Consider the following 13,025-nt stretch of genomic DNA (forward strand, 5'->3'; position numbering starts at 1 on the left):
CTATTTGGGTGGAAACAGGTTGGGAAAGGTAGTGCCGAGTTTTCATGAGTGATCTCCAAGCAGTAAATTCAGCATCTTTCCCCCCTCTCCTCCCATCCAAGAATTGTCTCTCCTTTTTCCTTCAGTTTACTGGTTATTTTTACCTTCAGTTTTGTCAGAGAAGTGGCCTGCCTTACTTCCAGATTTTGAGTTGAGAGCAGTTAGTGTCTCGGAATCGAATCCGTTGTCATTGTACCTTCTGGCCCAAGAACAAATTATGGATGTAAGACTGAATCTAGGTTTAGGAAAGGTGTGAACAGATAACTAATATAATGACAGTGCTGCCTTTGATTTTTCACTATATTTAGACTTTCCATTTTCTTCAACTTATGTTGAAGTGCTTTGAATTGCAGTGATATCCCTACAAACAGAGATCCATGCCACTATGTGCTGTGCTTAATCAGTCAAACCTGATTCATGCTGAGCTTAATTATAAAGGACTCTGAAAAGCCCCTTTAGAAAGCACTGCTGGGATTTCACTAGAAATGTTAATGTGTTTGGAGATGTGTTTGTATGTGTGTTGCTGTACTGGGGCAAGCATGTGCGCAACGTTACAGGTGTTTATTCTTTTAATTTATAAATGTGCCATGTCTTTACAATTATTTTGTTAGGTAGTTAGTTATGATGTGTATATATGTGTGTATATGTATACATGGGGGTGTGTGTGGGTGTGTGTATATCTATACGTGTGTGCGTGTGTGTGCGTGTATATATATATATAAAAATAATTAAAAAAAGACTTTAATTATACTTTCCTACGGTAGCTCTATTGAATTGCACACTTGCCAAATCAAAGTAATTCTGGAATTAGCATGCTTTGGATTTTCATTGGCAGGTCAGCGCTCCAAGAATGGATATGACACTGGCTGAACTTCAGGAGATGGCATCACGCCAGCAGCAACAAATCGAGGCTCAACAGCAAATGCTGGCTAACAAGGTGGGTTTGGAATGAGATTGTTTACAGCCAAGAACAAAGGTCGGAAGAGTCATGTGAGGAAGAGGGAGGGCTGGGGACTATTTTTTTCCCCTTCTGATAAACACAGTCCTCACTTTCTTTGGCTCTCTCTTTTTAGATTTGAAAGTCAACCTATATAAATATCCAATAGCAAAACATGAAAATAATGCCAGTGATAAGTGACTGTACAGCTTACTAAAAGGACAGAGCACATAGCATTAATATTGTAATTCATCCTGGTGGCTGTGCCAACCCTGTTTGCATTTTGTATGGTGACCAGCCATTCACTAGTTTCATCACTGAACAATGCTTTTGTCTCTGGATGTAACACTGTCCTGTAATGATATCTTGTTTTTTCCTGATAGAGTTCAATGTGTCTGGTTTTCTGGGGCAGCCATCTGGAAAAGATGGCATGTATGTGAAAGAAGTAACTAGGAGAGTGATTTATAAAATGCATGCTGAACAATCCAGAAAAGCTAATTATAGCACTTGGGGTGCCCCTGAATTGATTAGGGGGGAAAAATATTCCGAGCACATCTGTGGAATTTGTAGCTTGGACTTCATTTTTGACTTGGGCATTGTTGCTACGTCCTACTCTTGAAAATACCGCTGAAAATGTCACTGTCGGCAGAGAGTCTTTAAACACCAGCCCATCTTAAAGCGTGCGCAGCTGTCTGAACGACCGAGTCCCTAGCCCTTCAGAGAGCCCTTTACTGGGGAAGGAGGCTCTTCGGCAGCTCCTGTCCTGCTGCTCTTCCTCTGTCAGAAGGCCTGTCTCGCTCTCCTTTCAGGATCAGCAGGGTTTTTGCCCCTTCATTTAGCATCTGGTTTGGTTCCTTAGCTTTCAATAAGCACGTCTCAGCAAAGTAGTTCAAACCCTGGTTTTGTCATGTTTGTGAGACAACTGCAAAGTGGCACAATGGCCCACTGTGTGGCTCACTAAAAATAGCCCATAAAGTTTTATTTCTGTTCTGTGGTAAAAACTAATATGAAAAACATGGAAGTATAAATGTGAGAAATTAGTCAGTTTTGAATTGACCAAGTGATTAGAGTATTCACTTGAAGTTTAGTAGCAAAGTTTATGCCTATTCTGCCCAGGCAAATATTGCCCTCTTCTCAGTTTCAGCTGTGAGGTCAGCATTTCATATCAAAGATAAATCCAACCTTTTTTAACTCCTGCTATTCACCCACAAGTGATGGTAATAGACCTATAAGTCTTAATAAATAGCAACAATGCTGTGGTCACTGTCTATAAAACCAGAAATAGGAACGTTATACATACTTTCTGTAAAGGGAGTCATACAAGATTGGTGGGGGGGGGGAAACAAAAGTTTGTACATTTGAATCTAGATGGCCACCCATCAGGTTAGCTGCCCTTTGCCTGTGGTTTGCAGAAGAATTGCCTGATGGGTGTCCTACAGGAGAATTTGTTTCATTTAAGATGCCTCTTTGCAAGGGTACCTAGGAAGGCCAGTTTGTTCCAAAGAGAAGCCTTCATTGCCTTTTTCCTGCCTTCTGAAACCAGATGCAATATTAAAAATAGATTCTGAGGGGAAAATGTACACTTGTTTTCTAGGCATGGGCTGTAATGTCTATTTTTGACATTCTCCAGTATGTGATTGACTCTAAACTTGTGCATACACTGCAGGTGCTGCTTGGTTTTCTCCAGAAAGCAGGCTTGCTTTTTGCCGTTTCTTTTTCAGTCAAGTTCACAAAAGTCCACGTTTCCAAATGTGACTGATAATTTTTTGGAGGAAACATTGAACTCTAATATTAGTAACCTGTGGTAGCCTTGTCTGTTATTCTTTGGTTGAGTGCTTGGGAAAGCCTTAGTAGTTCTCCTACTGCTGGAAGAAGTTATCATTTCCAGAAGTGGAAGTCATGTGTAATGGCCAGTGACTTAAAGGAAGTTGCTGCAGGTGATCTAGTAGTTCCTTTTATATCTAAGCTGTAGAGATCTGTGTAGAGACTGATGCTGCACTGTCCTGCTGTTACACTCTTGGAGAGGCAGATGGATCCGCTCTACTAAGACAATGTCTGCTGTATAGATGGAGTCAGGTCAGTCATGAGCCTTAAGCTTTTCATCTTGGTTACGAAGGTTTCCCTATTTCTTGAATTATTCTGTGTTGTGATAGCAGTGAGCATTACCTAAAAATGATCACATCTCAGAACTGTGATGTGCAGTGGTTTCCCCCATCTCAAGGATATATAGCAAAACTAGAAGAAGGACAAAGAAGAGTGACAAAAACGATGAAGAATATATGGATTACTTTCTGAAAAGAAAATAAAGAATTTCTAAATAGGCTATAAATCATGCTGGAAAAGTTAAAATGTGGCATAAAATAGAGTTCTATAAAGTAGGAGCAGCACGGAGAAGGCAGAGAGGAAACAATTATTAACTCTTGCAACTCGAGAACTAAGTAGCGGTTAAATGGAACTGGCAAATGAGTATTTGGAGCATTGAACACAAATGCTAACGTTTTGCTAAGGCTTAAAAAGCTTTTGAACAATTTCGTGGAAGGAAAATTTATTAAGGACTGTTGGACATGGATGCCATCTCTGTTCCAGCAGGTCCTTGCACTGCAGAACAGTGGTGCCTGGACAGTTACATTGGGACAGTATCAGTATGTGCTTGCCCTATTCTCAGAGACTTCTGTTGACACTTTGGAAAGTCAGGATACCGAGCTAAAGCAACTGTTGGTCGGAGCTGCTATGACTGCTTTTAAATTCTGAGACTTTACCTGTCAGTACCTTGCCATAAGCCCCCTTTAAAAAAAAAAAAAAAATTCTTGTCTTAACTGCAGGAACAGCGTCTGAAATTCCTGAAACAGCAAGATCAGCGACAGCAACAGCAAGCTGCTGAGCAGGAAAAACTTAAGCGACTGAAAGAAATTGCTGAGAATCAGGAAGCCAAACTTAAGAAAGTCAGAGCACTGAAAGGCCATGTGGAGCAGAAAAGACTCAGCAATGGGAAATTAGGTGAGTTCCTGCTGGGGGAAAGCAGCCTGTTTTCTTTCTTTTTCTTTTTTTTTCTTCCCCATAAAACATTGGTTTTGGAACTCTAAAATTTGTGGCGACTTAAATGTTTCGGTGGAGGTATTTCCAGAATTCCAAGAAATGTTAATTTTTGTCTTCTATTTACCAAAAGAAGCTCTGAATGACTTAGAGGAAAATACATTTTCCTGTTTTATTATAGAATATTCCGGAAGTGTATTTTCACTGCGTGTTTTGAGCCTAATGTAGCTGCTCTTTTATTTCAGTGTAGGTTGTTTCTTTACTTAAATGTTCCTCCCTTAAATACCTTTGTTTACCACAGTAACTTTTTTCCATCCTCAGTGTTAATACCTTGCATGTGTTTAGACTCTTACTCTTTTCTTGGCCTGTAACAAAGCTGTGTGTGCTGATTGGCATGGTATCCACATTATGCAATATGCAGGAGGTAACTTAATGACCAAAGTGGCTGTGTATTTTCTTTTTAATTACAGAGATCGGACTAGTGTCCAGCTTGCTACAGTAATATTTGAGTGCTTGTAGTTCAGCTCGCTGATTATTCAATATTAAATACTTGTTTCAGGCTTCATGTCAAAACAGATTTTTTTCTGTTTCTTTCTTTTTCCTCCCTCTCTACATACCATAAAGAAACTTGTCAGTTCCAGTAGCACTCAAATGAAAACATATTGTTTTATTAAGGACACAAAAAAAAAAGGTATGGTGCTTTACAGATAAAGCAAAAATATTTTTCCCTAGGGAAAATGAATTATCCATTGGGTTGTATTGCACAAAATAAATGTCAGTTTAAAAGAATGGAAGGACAGTAGAGTAATACATACAGAAAAGTGTTTAGATCTTGGAGCGTGTGTCTCTACCTGCCTCTGTGCGCTCCCTGGTAGGTCTGGTCTTGGCACTTGCTTGAACTCCCGCTGCTTCCTTAGACTTTGGAATTCAGCATTTTTAATACCAAAATTTGGAGTTTTTAATGCCATAAATATGCCTTGTGGTTGAATGGGTATCCTCCTGTGGAATTCAGCATTATGTGAAATCTAGGTTTTTACAGATGAAATTCAGCCTGATAAATATATTTTTGCTTGTTTCCATATTTCTGCTTTGTTTTTGCTTCAAGTAGTCAAAAATGTCCTTCTTTTTTCTTTCTTTTTTTTCTTTTTTTCCTCCGCCCTCTCCTTCTTCTGACAGCGTACTAAGTAGACAGACTTTGCATGATCTTGCTAGGTGCTGGGGCGAGTTTGTTTTTGCGAGTAACTCAAGGAGGAGACGGTTTGGCAGCGAGCAGGAGCCTGGAGCCGGAGCTGCTCCGCAGGGCTGCAGGGCGCTCTCTGCCCCCTTAACGGCTGCCTTGGAGGCAGCCCACGCCGGGCCGCTGCTCAGCGCCGCTATTGTGCTCTCTTGTCCTCTCTAGTGGAGGAGATCGAACAGATGAACAGTTTGTTCCAGCAAAAGCAGCGCGAGCTGGTGCTGGCCGTGTCAAAGGTAGAGGAACTCACCAGGCAACTGGAGATGCTGAAGAACGGCCGGATTGATGGTTACCACGACAACCAGTCGGCTGTAGCCGAGCTCGACCGCCTGTACAAGGAGCTGCAGGTAACGGCAAAGCTGGCTTGGGAACCAGAACTCTACTGGCTAAAAGTTGGTTGGATTGCTGCTCGCCTTGCTGCAAAGAAATCCCGCTGCTCTTATTCCAGACAGAGCTGCATAGCCATCCGAGTATTGAGGATGGAGTATTAGTTGTCGTGTTCAAGGCAAAAGGTGGAAGGAATATTCGGTGTATATACCTTTTCCTTTAGCAAAATTTGGAGATTAATCGACCTTTTCTCCGGAGGAAAGGAGAAAATAATCTGAGTTTGCAAGCACGATGTGACCTTTTAAGAAGAGTTTTCTCTTTGTTACTGTTTCCTGTATCCCATCCTGAAAGTTGATTTGTTTTGATATTTTGTTGTTGGTGGTTTTTTTTCCTCCCTTCTCCTTCCCCCACCCCCCCATTGTGAATTTATTCAGTTGAGGAACAAACTGAACCAGGAGCAGAATGCCAAGCTGCAGCAACAGAGGGAGTGTTTAAACAAGCGCAACTCAGAGGTGGCAGTCATGGATAAGCGTGTTAATGAGCTGCGAGAGCGTCTGTGGAAGAAAAAGGCAGCTCTGCAACAGAAAGAGAACGTACCAGTAAGTGCTGGATATTTAATAACAAAAAAATAATCTTGCTTCATTTGTGGCCCCTATGGTCTGAAGTAAAGATTTGCTTGTGGGGAAGGCTGTTCAGATGCTATGCTTGTCATCTTTATCTATATGTGGTGGAAGTCTTGTATTATTAAAGTACTTTTCATGGTACATCGGTGTTAACCTACTTTATGGGCAAACTTTATGGCCAAGGACTCTTCCTATGCTGTCTTGGAATTTTTTTCAGATAAGTTTTTTCATTATTATTATTATAGCCTGTTAATATCCATTTAAGCCTAAAAAGCTTCATTTTTAATACTGGAATATCACTTTTCTGTTGTTGGTTTGTCCTTCTTGACTTCTGGTTCAAACTGGATGGACGGATGGATGCTGCAGCATAACGTTCTTTCTTTTGTTTTGTTTTTTAAGGTTTCTTCAGATGGGAATTTACCCCAGCCAGTGGCTTCTGCTCCAAGTCGAGTGGCAGCGGTAGGTCCTTATATCCAGTCCTCTACTATGCCACGTATCACTTCCAGACCTGAACTTTTGGTGAAACCAGCATTTTCAGATGGGACACAAGCTCTGCAGGTACCTGATGGTCCACTAAAAACACAAACTCTGCCGAACATGAGAGCTGGGAGCAGTTCACAAGCTAAAGTTCCTGCAGGTAACTTGCAATTAGTAATCCTTCTCCAGAACTGGTTTGTTCTAATCTACCAACACTGAATTTTCTTTCTAACAAAATACCATTTGAGATATCAGTCTTAGGATCTGACAGTTCTTGCAATGAATGTATCTTCTAAGCACTGAGGTTATAGGATTCAGTGTGTTATAAATTAAATAATCCTCTTAATGGGTAATTTGAATTGTTGTAAGGAATAGAATATAGCAGGATTCTTCTGTAAATTAGTGATCCTTCTTTATACTCCTAAACACTACACAGCATTTCAAGTTTATAGAAACTAGCTGTTCTAGCACACATCTAGTAACAACCTAGTGGCAGGACTTAAAAAAAACTAACAAAGCCAAGTTTTTTGGCCATATATTTTGGAAGTGACAGATGTAAAGAGTTAACAGACATTCTGAGAAGTAATATAAAGGGGGCAGCTGATTGTAACACAGAAATAGCAATAAACTTGCTGATGTGTTGGTGGCATATGGCCATGGAGAGACCTAGGTCCAACACCTGACAGGAGGCTTGGCCTCTCCTGCTTAGAGTATTAATGGAGGTTTGCTTGCTTCTTTCTATGCCTTTCTCCAATGAGATGCAGTTTGGCTCAGTGAAAGAAAAAGTCCAGAGAAAAGTCTGGAGAGATGTGAAGATCTTTTCCTCACTTTCTTGGGTGCAAAAGGCTCCGCTTTCCACTGGGAGCTGAGAGAAACTTGGATCTTCCCCAAAGGGAAAACAGAGGCTGAGCTTGTAGAATAATTCTGTTTATTTTATCCTTCTACCTTTACAGTAGCGACAGGTATATATGAAGTAGCCATTGCACAAAAATAGTGCAAGTATCGTTCACCCTACTGGAGAAAGGGGGGAATTGTTTCGTTTTGTCTGGTTTGTAGGTACTAAAACTACTTGAGTGGAATTTTAGCTCTGATCTGTATAAATTCCAAATGTTTGTTATAGGAATGTGTGCTGATGTGGTATTTGAGGAACTAAAACACCCTCCTTACTTCTAGCATTTTGGCAAAATCTCTGATTTCCTAGAGCGATACATAGTACTTCAACAGGACAATTTTTTTTTCCTGCTGCTCATCGTTAGTATTTGAACTGGATATCACATATGGTAATAGATAATTTAGTAGAGAGAATTTGATCAAATGTTTAAACTAATAAGTTGCAAGCATTGACTCAGTTGTTTTTGAAGCAGACTTGATATCTACTTCTTGAATGTAAAGATTAGCTCTAATGTGCATAGGGAACATACAGATGATTTATCTGCTGTTTTGGATATCATTGTCTGGATTTATTTCTGCTTTAATGCATTTTATATCATATTTATATATAAAAATATATTAATATTTTTATTATATTAATATATAATTGTATTGATTTTATATCAATAATACTTTTATTATATTAATAATTAATATTAAAATATATTTTTTAGTGCATGTTACCTCTTTCCGATCCCTTCTTACCTTCCTATCACTTCTATTGACTCTAACAGCCAAGGGAAGTTCCATACTAACTAGAAAGAAGGTATTCTAGAGAGGCTTCTTGTCTGAATGCCTAAAAATGCAGACACATGCAGTGTGCTGCTTTCATAGTTGTTTCTAAGCTTGGTTTTGCATTCTCATTATTAAAAAAAAAAAATCTAAAATGATAGGGCTTACAGCAGCTAACCTGCATATGATACTTGTATACTGTCCAGACCTGATGTCTGGAAAAACAAACAAACCTTCCCCTGCCTTGGATGAATAAGTCAGTAAAACACAATTTTAGATTGACCTGTACCATTTGCTGTCTCCTAGGTTCTGTGGTTCCCAGTTCAAAATCTTCCCCATCTGCCCCTGACTGGAGTAGTTCAAATGTGGACAATCTCATTAGTCAAGGACTACCCTTGACTTCAGCAAAAGGAATTGTGATTAGCGAAGGACAGGGTAAGTTCTTATGTGTTTGGTTAATTTTAAAATGTGGAAAATCAAGTTAATGACAACTGTTTCCCAAAACGTTTGTGTTAATGCACAGAATACATTTGAGCAGACAAAAAACCTAATACTGTTATACAGGCTTTGGTGTGATGGTGGTGGGATTTTTTCAAAAATGCCATATTTCAGGTGGTGGAGACTAATGCCTCCAAACATGCTGTTTAATTTGCAAGATTCAGCATTCAACATGCCCTTGGGTCCTTAGTGCAAGGATAGGATGCACTACGCTTTTTTGTATCTCCTATATAAGCTGCCTCTATTACTGCACAGAGGAGGGCCCTTATTCCTGCAATTTTCTTTTTTTCTTTTTTTTAAATCTTCCTTTTTTCTAACACCAGCTGAAGGAGAAAGTTTTCTGCGAGACAAAGAGAAGAAAGTGCGTCCGTTTTCAATGTTTGATTCTGTGGACCAGTCTGCTGGGCTGGGCACCCTGAGAAAGAACCAGAGCAGTGAGGATCTCTTGCGAGAAGCACAGGTATGCAGGAAATGTGCACTACTGATCAACTCTGAACTTTATCTAGTTTTCCTGTATCCCGTTTGACAGGGATTACTGCACAGCTTTACAAATACTGCTATTGAGAAGCTCTTTGAAAACTACCTAGGTTTTCTTTTTAAGAGAATACTTTTAAGGAAAAAGTCTTTTAGGCTTCTGATGTCATTTGATCATTCACTGTTCTTCCCTCTACTCGCTGTGGTGGAAACCTACGTGTTGATCGATTACATACAAATGACTGGGTTACTTGGTCTACGTGTGCGTGTAGTTTTCTAAAGTTTACATATACAGAAGCATTTGTGTGGGGCTTTTAAAATCATTTAGGCACCTGTTCTACTGTTTAATTCAGCGGTATCTTTCAGATTGCAGCAAGACTTCCCACCTAAATGTTGACACAAGTGCATGATTTGATTGGGCGGAGGGGCAAAGTAACATAGGAAAAACTGGAAAGATACCAAGTGCTGCAGTGGAAAACGAGTGTCTTACCTGCAGATTCTAATCTCAGCTACCTTTAGAGAATTACTGTGCACACCCATCATTTGCTTTAAACATAGCTGTCACAGAAGGAATTAAGGGGAACAGGTTCAAGGTTTGGTACTATAAATAACTATGATGCTAAAATGTTTCAAGAAATCTTTTTATGTTTCCTGAATGAGATTGTAAACAGCATTGCAGAAATAGTACAATTTTTGGATACTGTGTCATCTTTGGGGGCCTACGGTCCTTCCCAGCAGATTTCTAAAACCTATTTTGCAGTTTAATCTTGATTTAACTCTTTCTTTGTCTTTCAGACAGCCAATAAAAATGTAACGAAAGTACCACCGCCAGTCCCCACTAAACCAAAACAGATAAACTTGCCTTACTTTGGTCAAGCTAATCATCTGCCACCTTCTGATACTAAGCTGGATGGAAACGCACAGAAGCTGCCGTTGGCTATCGTAACTATGGGGAACAAACAAAAACCAGTGGCGCAGCAGCCCTCCCACGCTTCCCAGCAGATACAGCAGAGAATCTCTGTCCCTCCAGCAGGTCCTTCCTCGAGCCAGGACCAAATTCTTCCCTCGTCCAAACAGGAGAGTCCCCCAGCAGCAGCTGTGAGGCCTTTTACCCCTCAGCCGTCCAAAGAGGCCTCACTTCCACCATTCCGAAAGCCTCAAACTGTGGCTGCAAGTTCAATTTATAGCATGTATACGCAGCAGCAGACTCCTGGGAAGAACTTCCAGCAGGCAGTGCAAAGTGCTTTGACAAGGGCGCAGACCAGAGGACCGCACTTCCCAAGCAGTAAGCATGTGGCGCTCTACCACTCTTCTTGCTTCGTAAAATCTCGGGATAGGTGTATCTTCCACCTGATCTGTGCGTGCAGAGTTGCTCTTGGTTAAAAAAGTGGGTTAGAGGAGCTGTAAGAATCTTAGGTGGTTCTTGCAAATTGCATGTTGGTGTTCTAACAAAAAGTGCAGAATATCTGTCTTATGTCTGCAAAATAACTAAGTGATAATGGTAGACCTGGTTAGCAGTTCAGTTCTGTTCAGCTGATTCTAGTATTCTGCCTCTGCCCCAGATAAGTGAATCGGGTTGCGCATTCTTGTGAGGTTTGCTGATCAAATATTCACAACTGTTTTTCCCCACCTCTTCTCTGACCTGCTCTCTAGTGTATGGCAAGCCTGTGATGGCAGGTGCTGGTGCACAGACTCAGCTGCCGCAGACGGAGAACGTCTACTCAAACCTCCAAGGCAAGCCAGGCAGTCCGGAGCCCGAAACGGAAGCAACAGCTCCCGCTCATGAGAATCATGAAACAGAGCGAATTCCCCGGCCCCTTAGCCCAACCAAATTGTTGCCTTTCTTGTCCAACCCGTACCGCAATCAGAGTGATGCTGATTTGGAAGCGTTACGGAAAAAGCTGTCCAACGCACCCAGGCCACTGAAAAAACGTAGCTCCATTACTGAGCCAGAAGGACCTAATGGGCCTAATATCCAGAAGCTCTTGTATCAGAGGACCACTCTGGCTGCCATGGAGACTATCTCAACTCCATCACATTCCTCCAAGCAGACCACGTCAGCTACCAGTCCTGAAAGCCCAACGGAAATCCCAAATCCCTACCTAAGTGCAGAATCAGAAAAAGAAACCGCTTCTTCCACACCAGAACCGGCCATAGCTGAGGAAGCAGAAAACACACCAGCAGATCAAAATGAAGTTCCTCTGCCCTCAGCAGCTTTGGACACTGTACCCGAAGGAACGTCGGACAGTGATGAACTCATGCAACCCAAAATGGAAGAACCAAGCCTAGAGGCTTCGCTGCCGTTGGAAGTATACATGGAGGAATATCCTCCATACCCGCCACCTCCATATCCATCAGGGGAACCGGAAAGTTTGGGAGAGGACTCATTCAACATGCGACCTCCTGAAGTTACTGGACAGTTTTCCCTGCCTCCGGTAAGTATTAGCCTACCACTTCAGCACCCGGTGAATGTCACTGCAAGTTCTGCAAGCAGATCCCCTGCATCGTATTGTAGAGATTGTCGAGTGGATGTGGGAGAGTAGCTGCACAAATAGGATAGAAGTCTCTCTATAGGTATCCATTCTATTCGTTTGATACTCTTATCACCAAAATGAATGACAGTAATGAAAAGTCTGTGCTCCTAAAATGAATGACAGTAATGAAAAGTTACAAATGGAGTTTGGTACTCACATACTAAAACTCTTCAGGGCTGTAAAATGCATTCCTTATAGAAGTCTGCCTACTTCATCAAATTTAATTCCTTCATAAGAGTAAATAAAACTGTTTTCTGAGGCACAGATGCAAATTTCGGGAGTATTTGCCTCTGTTGTTGATATGAGATGGAAACTATCTTAATCCCTGGTCATATCTGTTTATTTGGAAGTGCATTGTTTGAAAAATATGGAGGAACAGAGCCTTTTCTAGTCTCCGCGCTAATAACTCATTTGTAGATGCCAACTGCTTATACTTCCTTTACTGAAGTGTTTTCTAAATTTTTCTTTGGAACTTTAATTTGCCCCGAGTCAGTTCTCAAGTTGCATCAAAATGGAGTCCCTTTGGGCTAAGGGTAGGGACCGCTTCACTGTCTTGGTGTTTATTTTGGAAGCCTGTATCTGTTCATGTGCTATGGTGTTATCTCACAGTTGTAGGACAGAAATACTTCGTGTTTTCAGTTCCTTGAAGAATTCCATTAAAACCGATCACGAATAGAATTTTAATAAGCTGATGTACGAAAGTGTGATTTTGTGCCCTCCCCGCTACTTCAGGGCAGAGGAGTTAAATGCTTTAGCCTGCTTTTTACCCTTGTAATTTCTGCATGGACTAGTCATTGCATGTTTTTCTTTGTGCTCTTAAGACTTTGTCCTTGCTCCCTTTTACAGGGAAACTTGAGTGCTAGGATTTCCTAAATTGTAAGAACTCAATTCTGGATGGCTTTATAATAATTTGGTGATGAGAAGAAACCAGCTCAACCTTTTTATTCCTATTTAGATACTTGGGTTGTGCTAACAGGCTGCTTATTTAAAAAGCCTGTACTTGTGGTATTATGTATAAATCAACAGGTGAAAGAGTATTTTCTGGGAATCTCTTCTTCTGTAGTTTATCTTCACATGTTTGCTCTTGCAACACATGAGTCATTTCTATTCATCTTTGCTTGGACATCTGTCAGAAATTTGCATAGCCTTATGAATGGTGTTTATTAGTGCTGCACAGCCAGCTGGGG

The 13,025-nt window shown here is 40.9% G+C and overlaps 1 protein-coding gene across 1 annotated transcript in view; it reads left to right on the forward strand.

Annotated features, from left to right (window-relative positions):
* The window catches only part of TP53BP2 (tumor protein p53 binding protein 2), a 49,670-nt gene that overhangs the window by 27,243 nt on the left and 9,402 nt on the right, over positions 1 to 13,025 (forward strand). Inside the window, exons 5-13 of the mRNA XM_026094590.2 lie at positions 875 to 976; positions 3,799 to 3,973; positions 5,409 to 5,590; positions 6,005 to 6,169; positions 6,593 to 6,830; positions 8,639 to 8,767; positions 9,154 to 9,290; positions 10,100 to 10,589; positions 10,958 to 11,739. Coding sequence (XP_025950375.2) covers positions 875 to 976; positions 3,799 to 3,973; positions 5,409 to 5,590; positions 6,005 to 6,169; positions 6,593 to 6,830; positions 8,639 to 8,767; positions 9,154 to 9,290; positions 10,100 to 10,589; positions 10,958 to 11,739 — 2,400 coding nt within the window. The remainder of the gene's footprint in view (positions 1 to 874; positions 977 to 3,798; positions 3,974 to 5,408; positions 5,591 to 6,004; positions 6,170 to 6,592; positions 6,831 to 8,638; positions 8,768 to 9,153; positions 9,291 to 10,099; positions 10,590 to 10,957; positions 11,740 to 13,025) is intronic.

The sequence above is a fragment of the Dromaius novaehollandiae genome, chromosome 3 (assembly GCF_036370855.1).
Source record: "Dromaius novaehollandiae isolate bDroNov1 chromosome 3, bDroNov1.hap1, whole genome shotgun sequence".
Classification (NCBI taxonomy): Eukaryota; Metazoa; Chordata; class Aves; order Casuariiformes; family Dromaiidae; genus Dromaius; species Dromaius novaehollandiae.